Here is an 11,925-nt window from a genome sequence, read left to right on the forward strand (position 1 = left end):
TCAGCCTCCTGCTCAGACAGATGTCACGTATATACCCACGGCTCTTCTGCTTGTTTCCAAGAGCAGGGAGATTTAATGGTAACAACAGGCAACCACCCTCACCAACCGCTACTTACTGAGACTGCGCTGTGCTGGGGGCAAGTGGTACAAGGACAAGGGGCCTGGGTCTTCGTGACCTCTAAGCCATGGGCACCCTGTGAGGACGCTTGTCAGCCACAGCAGGCAGGAGTGGCATTGCTAGAGGACGATTAGCGTCCACACTGCCTGGGATGCTCAAGGCACCTTCTTTCCCACTCAGCTCAGCAACCACGTAGCGGTGGAAAACTGTACTCACTGCGTGGAAAGGTGAACCTCAGAAGTGTCAGGAGCCCAAACTCTTACAGCTGCTTGATGAGAGGGGATACTAACACTCATATTGCATTAAACATTTATATTGCCTTCTGCCAGGCACTGTTCTAAGACCTTTCCATACATTAATTCATTTAATTCTCACATGAACACGATCGTGAAGGTAATGTTATCATCCCCATTATTATTTTTTTGTGTGGGGGGGGAGCGAGGCTAGGCTTGTGGGATCTTAGTTCCCCAAACAGGGATCGAACCCATTTCCCCTGCAGTGGAAGCACAGAGTCCTAACCACTGGCCCGCCAGGGAATTCCCAATCATCCTCATTTTTTAAAACAAGGAAGCAGAACACAGAAGTGCCCAGGGTCACACAGAGACCAAGAGGCAGAGTCAGGATTCAAACCTAGGTCTCTGGTTCCAGGCCGTTCGCTTAGGCACTGCAGAGTATTGCCTTTCAAAAGTCATGGTTTTGACCCTTGCTTTTTGAAACAAAGATGAAACAAACCAACCCCACCATGGAATTAGAACTTCAACTGAAAGAAAGATGATTGGTGAGCTTGGCGGGCTGTGTCTCTACCTGCCAGCCATCAGAACATTTCCCAACTGTTCCCATCCAGCCACAGGTCCACAGTTAAATATTAATAACAACAAACAGAGGCTCCTCTCTATAGCCCCTTGATTCCAACTCTGCTCCCTCTCTGGTGTTCAGACATCCCTGGTTGGTATTAACCCACCTGGCCGGGGACCACCAAGTCACACACAAAGTCAGAGGACATGCCCGTGCACCTGGTGCTTCCTGCCCCCAGAAACTATCTAATGTGAAGTGGGCATAAATTCATTTAATTACGGAGAATCAGGCATATTCACATACAAACACACACATGGACACCATTATCAACAACACCCCCCAAATCATAAAACTATAGGCCAAATAGTCCCCCAATATCTTTTTCGCTCTTGCTTGTAAAGCTTTTTTTTTTTTTTTTCCCTCGTGGCCCGTCATGCGGGATCTTAGTTCCCCAACCAGGAATCAAACCCGTTCCCCCTGCAGTGGAAGCTCGGAGTCCTGACCACTGGACGGCCAGGGAATTCCCCCAATGTCTTCATACAAACTAGAATTCCAATGAAGCGGCTCTCCCAGGATTCTGGCACATTAAAACCCATTACAATGAGGATACTGCCCCTCCCTGTGTTGACAGGGTTGGTGGATGCAGTAAAGCACCCCAGGACCCTTGAGAGGGCAAAAGCTGCCGACACATCTGTGGGAAAGTTGCATTTGATTCTCCTGAAGGTCAGGGACATTTGCCAAGTGACAGCAGCCCTTCCACCCGCGTCACACACCTCTGTATCTTTTGCCCTTTCCTTTTTAATTAGCACCTGAACTGAGTTCTGGTGGTGGAGGGAGCAGTAACCACTTTCCCCTCCCATCGTCCTCTTCCACTCGACCCTGGCTTAGAGTCTGAGCTCGCCTTCCCTGAAGCCAGCTGCAGTGGGAGGCACACTGCACAGCCTTGGCCACAGAGAGAGGCAAGGTCGGGTTTTCCTGACATGGATGTAGTTGCTGCTGTACAATGCTGGAGCTGGGTGGAAGCTGTGGGGCTGCTGTCATGCGGGAAGAGGCTTTGCTGAAAGATGCAAGCCACAAGCCATTTCCAGGGATGCTTTCTAGAGGTTGTACCATTGTCTGTGCTTTGTGCTTCAGATATTTAAACTATCTGTATAAACACATGGGTATGGATATCCTCTGCCAAACATGGTAACAGCAAATGTGAGGTGGGGTGGGTTGGGGGGGTAGGAAGAGGACATCTCTTAAAGAAATACACACACCTAACTGTCGGAAGAGAAAAATAATAAACCCTCAAGAATACTGCAAATTTGCTCAGAAAATCTATACACTGGATGCCCAGTGTTTTAGTAAGGCTTTGAGAAGAGTATGGCTCAGGAGGAGGCTGGAGGGGCCTGAGAACTCTGGGGAGGAAGGGACAGGGCAGGTAGTTGGGTCATTTTCCAGCAGTGACCTAGGAGGAGGAGGCAGGGCACAGCCAAACATCAGAGCAGAGTCCAAAGGTCTGAGGGGCCAGAGGTGGAAGGCAGGAGAGGGCACAGATCCAGGGTCACCTCAGGCTCTTTCAACCTCATAGCCTGTTTCCATCCACAGCCTAACCAGATCTCCTCCCTAACCCAACAGGTCGCCCTGGAGGAGGGGTGTACCACAGGCAGGCGTGTACCATGAGCCTGTACCATAGGCAGACACACAAGTCATTCTGCCATTACCCTAATAAGCACGGGGCAAATGGTCATCTCAATACCAGCCTTACAACCCACTCACAAGAACTTACAACAAAAGCAAGAAGGTGCACGGGAGACTAGGCAATGACCTTGTAGCTTCAGGTATCGACCCCAACCTACGTGTGTGTGTGTGTGTGTGTGTGTGTGTGTGTGTGTGTGTGTACATATGTGTCTGGGGAGGAGCGAGGCGTGCACCTGTCTGGGGAAGAGGTATTTGTTAAAGACCTCATAAGCATACCTGCGCAGTAGGCAGTCACTAGAAGATACGGGGCAGGGGACTAAGGCGCAGAGCGTCTCCAAGACTTACCTACCTCAGTTAAAGTCGAGGTCTCCCCTGGAGCCAGACAGGGCAGTGCCCCCTCTCTGCCTGCCTCAGCCCCCTCGCAGTTGCTCGCCCATGGACTGCGGTCTTCCCCTGCGCCCCTCCCTACCCTGCCCTCACACTCACTAGCGCAGCGCAGCGCCTGACGCAGCACCTCTCGTCCGCACAGGTCACACCAGCCCCAGCCGCTCCGCAGCTCCAGTTCGGCGAAGCAGTGCCCCTCGCCTCGCTCCGCCGGGACGCGGGGATCCTGCGGCTGCTCGAAGATGCTCCGCACGTCTCGGGGCCGGGGCGCTCCAGGCCGCCGCCGCAGTCTCTGCTGCAGACCAGGCCGGAGCGGGCGAGCGGGTCGGGAAGCCCGAGGCTGTGGCTCCAAGTCCCCCCGGGCAGCCCTTCTGGCACAGCGTCCCTCGTGCGCCCCGGGCGCAGTGGAGAGGGGCGCCGGGGCGCAGCGGCGCGAGGGCCGGCCCGGGGGCGGCGGCGGCGGCGGAGGCTTGGGGCCGCTCAGGCTCTGTAGATAGCGCGGCGGTTCTGGGTCCAAGAGTAGCCGGTACGGGCGCTGCCCGATGGCCGGGGACGCCACGGCCATGCCGGGCTAGCGGCGGCGGCGGCGCCGGCAGCTCTCGGCGTCGGCGCTGCTCCCGAGTCCACCTCGAGAGAAGGGAGGCCCCAGACCAGCGCGCCTTTAAAGGGACCGCAGCCTGCAGGGCGGGGCGGGGGCGGGGAGACTTCGGAGAGGCAGGAAGGAAGACCCGAAGGAACAACCGACCCGACCAAGTGGCCGGGGTGGCGGCGGGGGGCGCCTGAGCGAGTGTGGATTTAGGGGCGTCTTCAGGAAGCTGGGGCAGCTGAAGGATTGCGTATGGGAAAGGCTCTATACAGGACAACTCAGCAGAGGCATTCTGTTGGGGGTCGCCTGCCTTCAGCCCTGCCTCCTTCCCTCTCTCATCATTTCCCCCAACACCAGATCCCCCGCAACCCGCACCCCAACACGCCCAGGGGAGGGAGCGGGCCGAAGGGAAGGCTTTAGGAGCTAGCTGAGGATGGGGTCTAGAAAGATTTCCACCGGCTCAGTGTCCGCCCGCCACCCTCCCGGTTTTCACGCCGACCGGAGGGATTTGTTCCCCTGCTGTTCCCCTCTCCGCCGTTCACCGTCCCCTTGCGCGCAGAGCCAGGTGTGGGTAGGGGATGCCCAGCTCCGGCTCGCGGGCCCGCAGCAGCTCAGAGTCCCGTTGGCGCGGAGGAACGCGCGGCGGGGAACGCTTGCCACGCTGATGGCGAGAAGCCGCCTCCGCGACGCGCAAGGCTGTCCCCGCGCCAATTTCACTCTGGATTTCCCCTCTCTCAGCAGCCCTGTCGGGTAGGATAGTCCTTTCCCGGAAGACTGGAGTTATAGTTGTCCTGGGTCCTAGATTGTGAGAACGCTCCAGCGCGCCTGGGTTGGGAGAGCTTTTCTTCCTAAGTCAAACCCGCCTCTCCCCATAGCTGTTCTAGTCATTACTGTGGAAATACATCCACCATCACCACCCCCGACCGCAAAAGCCTTATTTTGTATCCGGTATGGACAGCTCACCTGTGGGGCCCAAAGAGCGATCCCCATCAGTTCCAGATCCAGGGTAACCTGGATATGGAAGCTTCATAACCTCCCCACTCCTCTCGAGTTTAATGCTCTACTGTTACCGCCTTGAAAGCCTTAATAATTTTTGAACAAAAGGCCAGCATTTTCTTTTAGCACTGGGTCCCACGCATTGCGTAACCCGTCCTGACCGTCTCTCATAGATGGGGAAACGGGACCGCTGGATCTTTGAACCTGTGTGTCCCGTCAGACCCACTGTATGACCCTGGACCCGCTCTAGCTTCTACAGTTTCCTTAGCTGTAAATTGGTCTGGGAGTGGGGAGACAGGTAGATGCTTTTCCCATCCTCTCCGGTTCCACCACTCTGACTCAGTGATCACTGACTGTCCTCTCAAAACTTGGGGTTCAGTTTGGTTGATTTAGCAAGAAGTCACCAGCAAATCCACTTTGGAAATACGCAGCCTAAATTCTAGACCTGAGTTGCTCCCTCCACTTCCCAGACCAGAGATGGGTCTCCCCCTAGTGTCTCCTAGGGGAATCTTCGCTTTTGCTTTTCGATTTCCCCTTGGAGGTAATTTTTAGGTAATTCCTAAAATGTCAAGAGTCCAGTGGTCAGGGAATTCCAAACTTGCTTTGGCCCATGGCTTCTCCCTCATGGTGGTGACAATCATGGAATCCTCTGGTCCCCTGGGTCTCACCAGAGGCTGGAGCTTCTCACCTCATGAGGTGGCTTCTGGGTACTTGAGAAGAATGACCCCCAGGAGCCAATAGCACAGTGCTAAGAAGCAGAAGGAGTTGAGATGGGGGAGTGTGAGCCAGAGCCACGCCCTCTGCTCTCCCCCTCCGCTTCTCCTCTCCCCTGTCTCCCTTGCTTTCTCTACATCGGTGGTTTTCGAAAGCTGCCATGCATCACAATTACCTGGAGGGCTTGTTAAATCACAGATTACTGGGCTCCAACCCCTGAGTTTCTGAGTCAGTTTGTCTGGAGCTGAGGTTTGAGATTTTGCATTTTTTTCTTTTCCATTATGGTTATTACAAGATGTTGAGTATAGTTCCCTGTGCTATACAATGGGACCTTGTTGTTTATCCATTCTCTATATAATAGTTTGAGATTTTCCATTTTTAACAAGTTCCCAGGCAGTGTTGATGCTGCTGGTCCAAGGACCCCACTACTGGTGATAAGACAATGGGCTTCTCTGCTCTTTGCTCCACAGAGCAGCTGAAGTTCAGTGGGACACAACCGAGAAAAAACCCAATGGGGTGTTATTCTACAATGCTTTCTGCTGAACGTTGAAAGAGGAAAGCACAGTTCGCCTTTGTGGTCTCTTTTTCCCATCTCTCCCACTTCTTCTGCGAGCACTTTTGTTGCAGAAACCTGTATCGCGTATAAATATTTGCTTGTATCCACCCTCTGTTATCCATCCATCTTCACAGGCTTGAGACTTGTTCAGAGATCACTCCCTCCAACTTTGGGAGAGCAGTGGGCTGGGTGAGGTCCAGGGTGTGGACCAAGCTTGTGCTCTGGTGACAGCTTGGTGTGGCAAGAAGAAGGGACCTGGCAAAGAGTGCATCACGGGAAGGCCAGTTTTGAAATGCCATTTGTGAAATTGCCAACAATCTCCATCTCTGTCCTGTATCCCCCTTCCCCAAGCATGAGTTTGGGCAGCTCAGCCCAGATTCCCAGGAGAGGGAGGCTCATGGGATGAGTGTCTCCTCTGGCCCTGGGAAACTGAGGACCATCTGGAATAATCAGGCATTAACCCCTTTTCCCAGTTGCCTGAGCTGTACAGAAAAATGCTCTGGTTTTGTTTTCCTGCTCCAGCCCTGATTTGGAGGAGTAATACGAGCTGCTGTCAGCACTGCAGAGGGGAGGAGATCGAGCAGGGCCAGAGCCCTACATTTGGCTTCTGGGATGGGAATGGAGATAACATAACTCCATGTAACCAATCCAAAAAGTTTATCAAGTTTATCTTAAGGTTCATCTCCCTGAGCCAAGCAATTGAGGTCGGAGAGGCAGCTGCCTTTTCTGAACCCCAGCAGGAGGCTCTCTGCTTGGAACTTGCCTCTTCTGATGTCATCTTTCCCAGCCCAGTCTACTTCTTCCCCAAAAAAGCATCCTCTCCCACAACACACACACACACACACACACACACACACACACCATTCCTCCTTCATCAGGGAAGAAGTACTAAATAAACTCCGGTCTTATTGTAGGGTTAGGACCTGGGGTAATAATGTCTGATGGCTGAACTTCAAAATTGTTTGGATTGGTCTTTGGTCATGCAGGCCACGGGGGTGAGACCACAGCGTCTGCTAAGATACCTCCACTGGGAGTTTTTCCCCCTTGTTAGCAGATCCTCTTGGCTCAGAACCATTGATTTGTTTTCTGTTTGTGACTCACTCCCAGAAGAGTGGGTGTGTTGTTTTTATTTTTGACCAAAGGGAAGGATGGTGACAGTGAGTTTGAGTGTGTGGTCAGTGTGTGAGGTCACTTCAGAGGTGGTTCCAGAGGCTGTCGGGTCCCTCATTGGGTGAGTTGTTTCAAGGCTGTCCCTTCACCCCCAGGGAGCTTCCCAGTAGGAAGGAAAAGGGGAGGACAGAATGTGGCCTGATCTAAAGGGGAAGTTTCTGGGTTTGTTTGGCTTTGAGGCACTTGAAGTTGCTTGAAATCCCCAAGGAATTTAGGGACCTCCCAGTGATTCTGACAGCACGACTATCTGCATGGGATCAATGGACCTGTCAGGACAGGTTAGGTTACGCTGCAGTAATAAACAACCTCAAGTCCCAGTGCCTGTAAACCAGAGACTTCTTTCTCACTCACGTTACATGTCCTTTGCCTGTTGGTAGGGAGATTCTGTTCATCAGACTCACGCAGGGACCCAGGCTGATCGAGCAGCTACCACGTTGAATGTTGCCCATCACCAAGCCAGAGGAAAACCGAGAGAGCCCAGAGGCTCCTACACCAACCAGCATGGAAAAGCTCCAGTCACTTTTGCTCGCAACTCATTGGCCAGAACTAGTTCTATAACCCACCCTCCACAAGGGGAGCAGGAAGTGCATTCTTTCCATGTGCTCAGAATGGGGAAAGAGCTGGAAATATTTGACGAACAGCACCATTCTCTGCAGTCTTTAAGGGCACAGAGCAATCATTCATTTAACAGGTAATTACCTAATATCCGCTATATCTCAGGTGCTGTTCTAGGCACTAAAGATGCAACAGTGAAGTAGCCATGCTCCTGAAGCTTACGTTTAGTGGGAGAGCCAGGTAATAAACATCCCAACCTAAGTGCAATAGAGCCTCAGGTCATGCACACTGTGATGACAAAGTACAGTGAGGGATAGAAAGCAACAGGGGCTACTGTATTGGATTGGGGGGGGGGGTGTCAGGAAGGACCTCTCTGAGGAGCAGACATTTAAACACAGACCTGAGTGGAGTCAGCCCTTTGTCTATCTGAGCAAGGGTGGCCCAGGATGAAGGAACAGCAGGCACAGCACACCCCAGACTCTCCCAAACTTTGTGAATATGAGTTCGTTCCAAATATGTATTCCCAGACCCTCCCTCCAGAGACTGATTCTGTAAGCCTGGATATTGGCCTGTATTTTCTGTGAGTTTGATGAATGTGACTCACAGACCACGCTTTGGAAACGGGACCAAGGCAGTGGGTAGTGGGATTGTGTGAGCCCCTTCGTAGACATTCGAAGAAAAACGCTCTTACTCTTGTTAGCTACAGGATGACAGCTCTTTGAGCAGCTTCCTTTCCCGCCTGGGCAGCTTTGGCATATAGAGCTCAGCCCCCCCAGAAAGTCAGTAATACCTTCCATTGCTAGACTGTGAGCCGGGGCTGTGACAAAACATTGTCAGGGAATTAAAATGTTTGCCACCTGCCATGTGTTATACATATTTACTCTAGGAGCACACATTGAGTACCTACTGTGTGGCAGGTACTCTCGGCTTGAATGACCTCATCTTCACGGCAACTCTGTGAAGTGGTCAGCATTCCCGTTTTACAGATGAGAAAACTGACGCTCAGAGAAGGCATGTGACTGGCCCCCAAAGTTGTCACAGTCTGGACTGCAATCTGTGATTTTGCCTTTGCACTGCCCAGCGGGTGTGGTAAAAACAGCAGTGTTTAAAATCTCTGATGTCACTTTGTAGGTGCTGTTTGAAGAACCAGCAACATCTTTCCCCGTTTTCCTCTCTCTATTGAAATCTTGTCCAACTTTCAAAGTCTGGTCCAAATACCAGGCCCTCCACAGAGCCTTCCCACAGTCACTCAGACCTAATTCACGGCTCTTTCTCCCAAGATCCCACAGCAAGTTGCTTGTGCCTTTAGCATCCACATCGTCCTAACAGGATTCACATTTTGTACAAATGTAGTTTGTACATTTTTCTTCCCTCACTTAGGTCTCGTCAGTCTTTCTGATCCCACTGTGCAGGGCAAATAAGAGGTGCTCATCAAATGTTTAGTGCAGTGAAACCTGGAGGCTCCCAACCTGTACCTAATACAGAATTTATCTCTTAATATCCCTCAAGCTATGGCTTCTGTACCCACGGAGGGGGAGATGAAGGAATTGTCTGGTTCAGGAAGAATAGAAGGCACTCAAAGCCCTGAGGGGGCTGGGTAGAAGTGGGGTGGTGTTGGGAGCTCCATTTAAGACTCATGCACATCCTCCAAAGTTGCTGGTCACTGCAGGGGGATTTCCTGTCTTCACGTGCTAGTAACTGGCTAAGGGTGAGGGCTGGTAGGGTACCATCTCTCCTTTCAGAGGGTTGAGTTGTGTGTCACCCAACACCAGTGCTCTTGTGGGGATCATCTAGGTCCTTGACAGTGCCTGGGGACAAGAGGGCAAACCAGGGTGGGAATGTGATCAGGGACATAAGGGCTGCTGGAACGGTGTCACCATGAAGGGGGGTGGGGTGGGGCTTGTTGTCCAGCAGTTTAGTGGTGTCCTCCATCTGCATTTCAATTATGGAATTTTCCCATCCCCAGCTACTCTGCCAGGCATATGATAAGACTGGTTTGTGTGTGTATGTTTCTTCTTTCTGTGTTGGAAAAACTCAGATATTCCAGGCAGATTTGTCAGCAGCTTTTGCCCTCAGCCAGAGGGGAGGCTCCAAGCCATAGCCACGGACGTTCCAGCACTAAGCCAGTGCTGTGGCAGGCGGCCATGGACCAGAGCAGTGACAGACCAGTGCGAGCAGAGTGGCCTGGACGACCTCCCACTAGAAGCATGTGTGAGTGCATGCACACAATACGCCTGTCTCTCTTCTGGGCCTCTGTCTTGTTCCTCTTATCTCTGCTCCCCCTCCCCTCCCATTGTCTTTCCCTCTCCATCCCTCTATCTCTCCCTTCCTCTCCATCCTTCCCTCCTACCCTCTCTCCTTTCCTCACTCGCAGCTCTTCTCACTCCCTTCTTCTTTCTCTTTTTCTCTCTCGTGAAGCGTGCAGGGAAAGGATCGACTGCTTCAAGTGGCTCCTGGAATTCTGAGCTTCCAAGGAGAATAAACTGAAGCTATTTCAGGTCACACTAGCCCATTCCTTAGCCCCTCCCATCGGGGTTGCCTGATTATGGAGTTTTTTGTGAGATGAAGGAAAAAGAAGCCAGGAATTCCACCCTTTACAAAATCACTGAAGCAGTTTGGAAGTGAATCCCTGATGACCAGCTGTGGCGATCCTCTGGGGCTGCCCCTGCTGCAGTGAGGAGGCCCCAGAAAGCAAATTGTGGGCCCAGGAGGAGGGAGGGCACGTCGCTATCCCTTAGACTGGCTTCCCTGTCCTCAGTTGTCAGGTTGGGGGGTGGCGCCTGGTTCAGTGTACCACCCACTGCCCACAGGTCTATACTGGGTATTCACATGTCCTCTGCTGGACACGGAAAACTCTGCCTCAGTATCCTTGAACTTTAGCTTGTGGAAGAATCACTGGGGAAACTCATCAATGATGCCGGTTCCTGGGCCACACCCGTACCAATTGAAATCAAGAGGTGGGGGGGGGGTCACAGAATCTGGGTTTTGAACCAGAATGCTTGTCTGTAAAGAGGAAACTGCGTAGGGACTTCCCTGGTGGCGCAGTGGTTAAGAATCCACCTGCCAATGCAGGGGACATGGGTTCGATCCCTGGGCCGGGAAGATCCCACATGCCACAGAGCAACTAAGCCCATGCACCACAACTACTGAGCCTGTGTGCCACAACTACTGAAGCCTGCGTGCTCTAGGGTCCACGTGCCACAACTACTGAACCCGTGTGCTGCAACTACTGAAGCCCACGCACCTAGAGCCCGTGCTCCTCAACAAGAGAAGCCACCACAATGAGAAGCCTGTGCACAGCAATGAAGAGTAGCCCCCGCTCACCACAACTAGAGAAAGCCCGTGTGCAGCAACGAAGACCCAACGCAGCCCAGAAATAAATAAATAAATAATTTAATTTCAAAAAAAGGAGGGGGAAGGAACTGCGTAGATTCTGAGAGAGATGCAAAAACTATCGCCCTGAGGCTCCAGGGCACGGAAAGAGGCACCAGCCCCTCCAGAGCCCCCCGGGGAGCCCGACGTGCCCCTGCTTCCTTCCAGTTGGGCCCCTTTAAACGGAGCCGGCCCGTTTTTTAGAGCATGCGCACCGTGAATCTGAATGCTGCGTGGACTCTTCCCAGATGTTTGTGACTGATCTGAGCCACCGACTGAGCCTTTCTGAGACAAGGGCTCCTGTTTCTCCACCCACCCTGCATGGTGGCCTCAGCCCTGGGCGGTGGGGCTGGGAGGGTGTGCAGAGAACCCACGTGGTGTTTCAGGCCCCTTGTGGAAGTACAGAATCTGTCCCTACCCATAACTTTGAAAGATATCATCTCCATTTTACAAATGAGGACCTGAGGCATGGGGTTTCAATCCACCCTCCACACGGGCACCCAAGAGTTCTATCTTTAAAATACCAGTTGGACTTCACCTAAAACCCGTTTCTGTGATTCCCTGAGGTAACGCCCAGGGTCCTGCGTGTGGCCCACAAGGAGCTCTTGGGTCTGGCCCCTCCCTTTTCCCAACGACCGCTTCCCACTTCAACCTGTTCTCCAGTGACACACACGCTTGTGGTTCTTACCATGCCTGGGCTGGTGGTGTTCCCACTGCCAGGGGTGCCTTCCGTACCTTCTCTGCTAGGTAACCCTGCTTATCTGCCAAGACCCCACTCTGGAGTAGCCTGCTCCCCAAGTCCTCCCCGACCCCCTCCCGGCGCCCTGAGCACCCTCCCCTGTGAGGGTGGTGGCGCAGCCCCACACCTGAGCTGTGCACTCCTGTCTCTGAACGCTCCGATGATACTGAAGGGCCTTTCCCCATCGAGGTAAGCTCCTCCGCGGCAGGCATGGCACCCTAGTCACCCACGTAGTTCTAGCCCCTCGCCCGGTCCCT

General features: G+C 52.9%; 1 protein-coding gene across 1 annotated transcript in view; it reads right to left on the bottom strand.

The window, feature by feature from the left end:
- RASSF5 (Ras association domain family member 5) overlaps window positions 1-3,545 on the bottom strand; it is a gene marked incomplete at its 5' end in the record, with an annotated part of 71,079 nt that extends 67,534 nt beyond the window's left edge. The window contains one exon of the mRNA XM_082658778.1: window positions 3,083-3,545. Coding sequence (XP_082514904.1) covers window positions 3,083-3,545 — 463 coding nt within the window. The remainder of the gene's footprint in view (window positions 1-3,082) is intronic.
- Window positions 3,546-11,925: the final 8,380 nt, after the last annotated feature.

The sequence above is a fragment of the Grampus griseus genome (assembly GCF_964374135.1).
Source record: "Grampus griseus genome assembly, chromosome: 1".
Classification (NCBI taxonomy): Eukaryota; Metazoa; Chordata; class Mammalia; order Artiodactyla; family Delphinidae; genus Grampus; species Grampus griseus.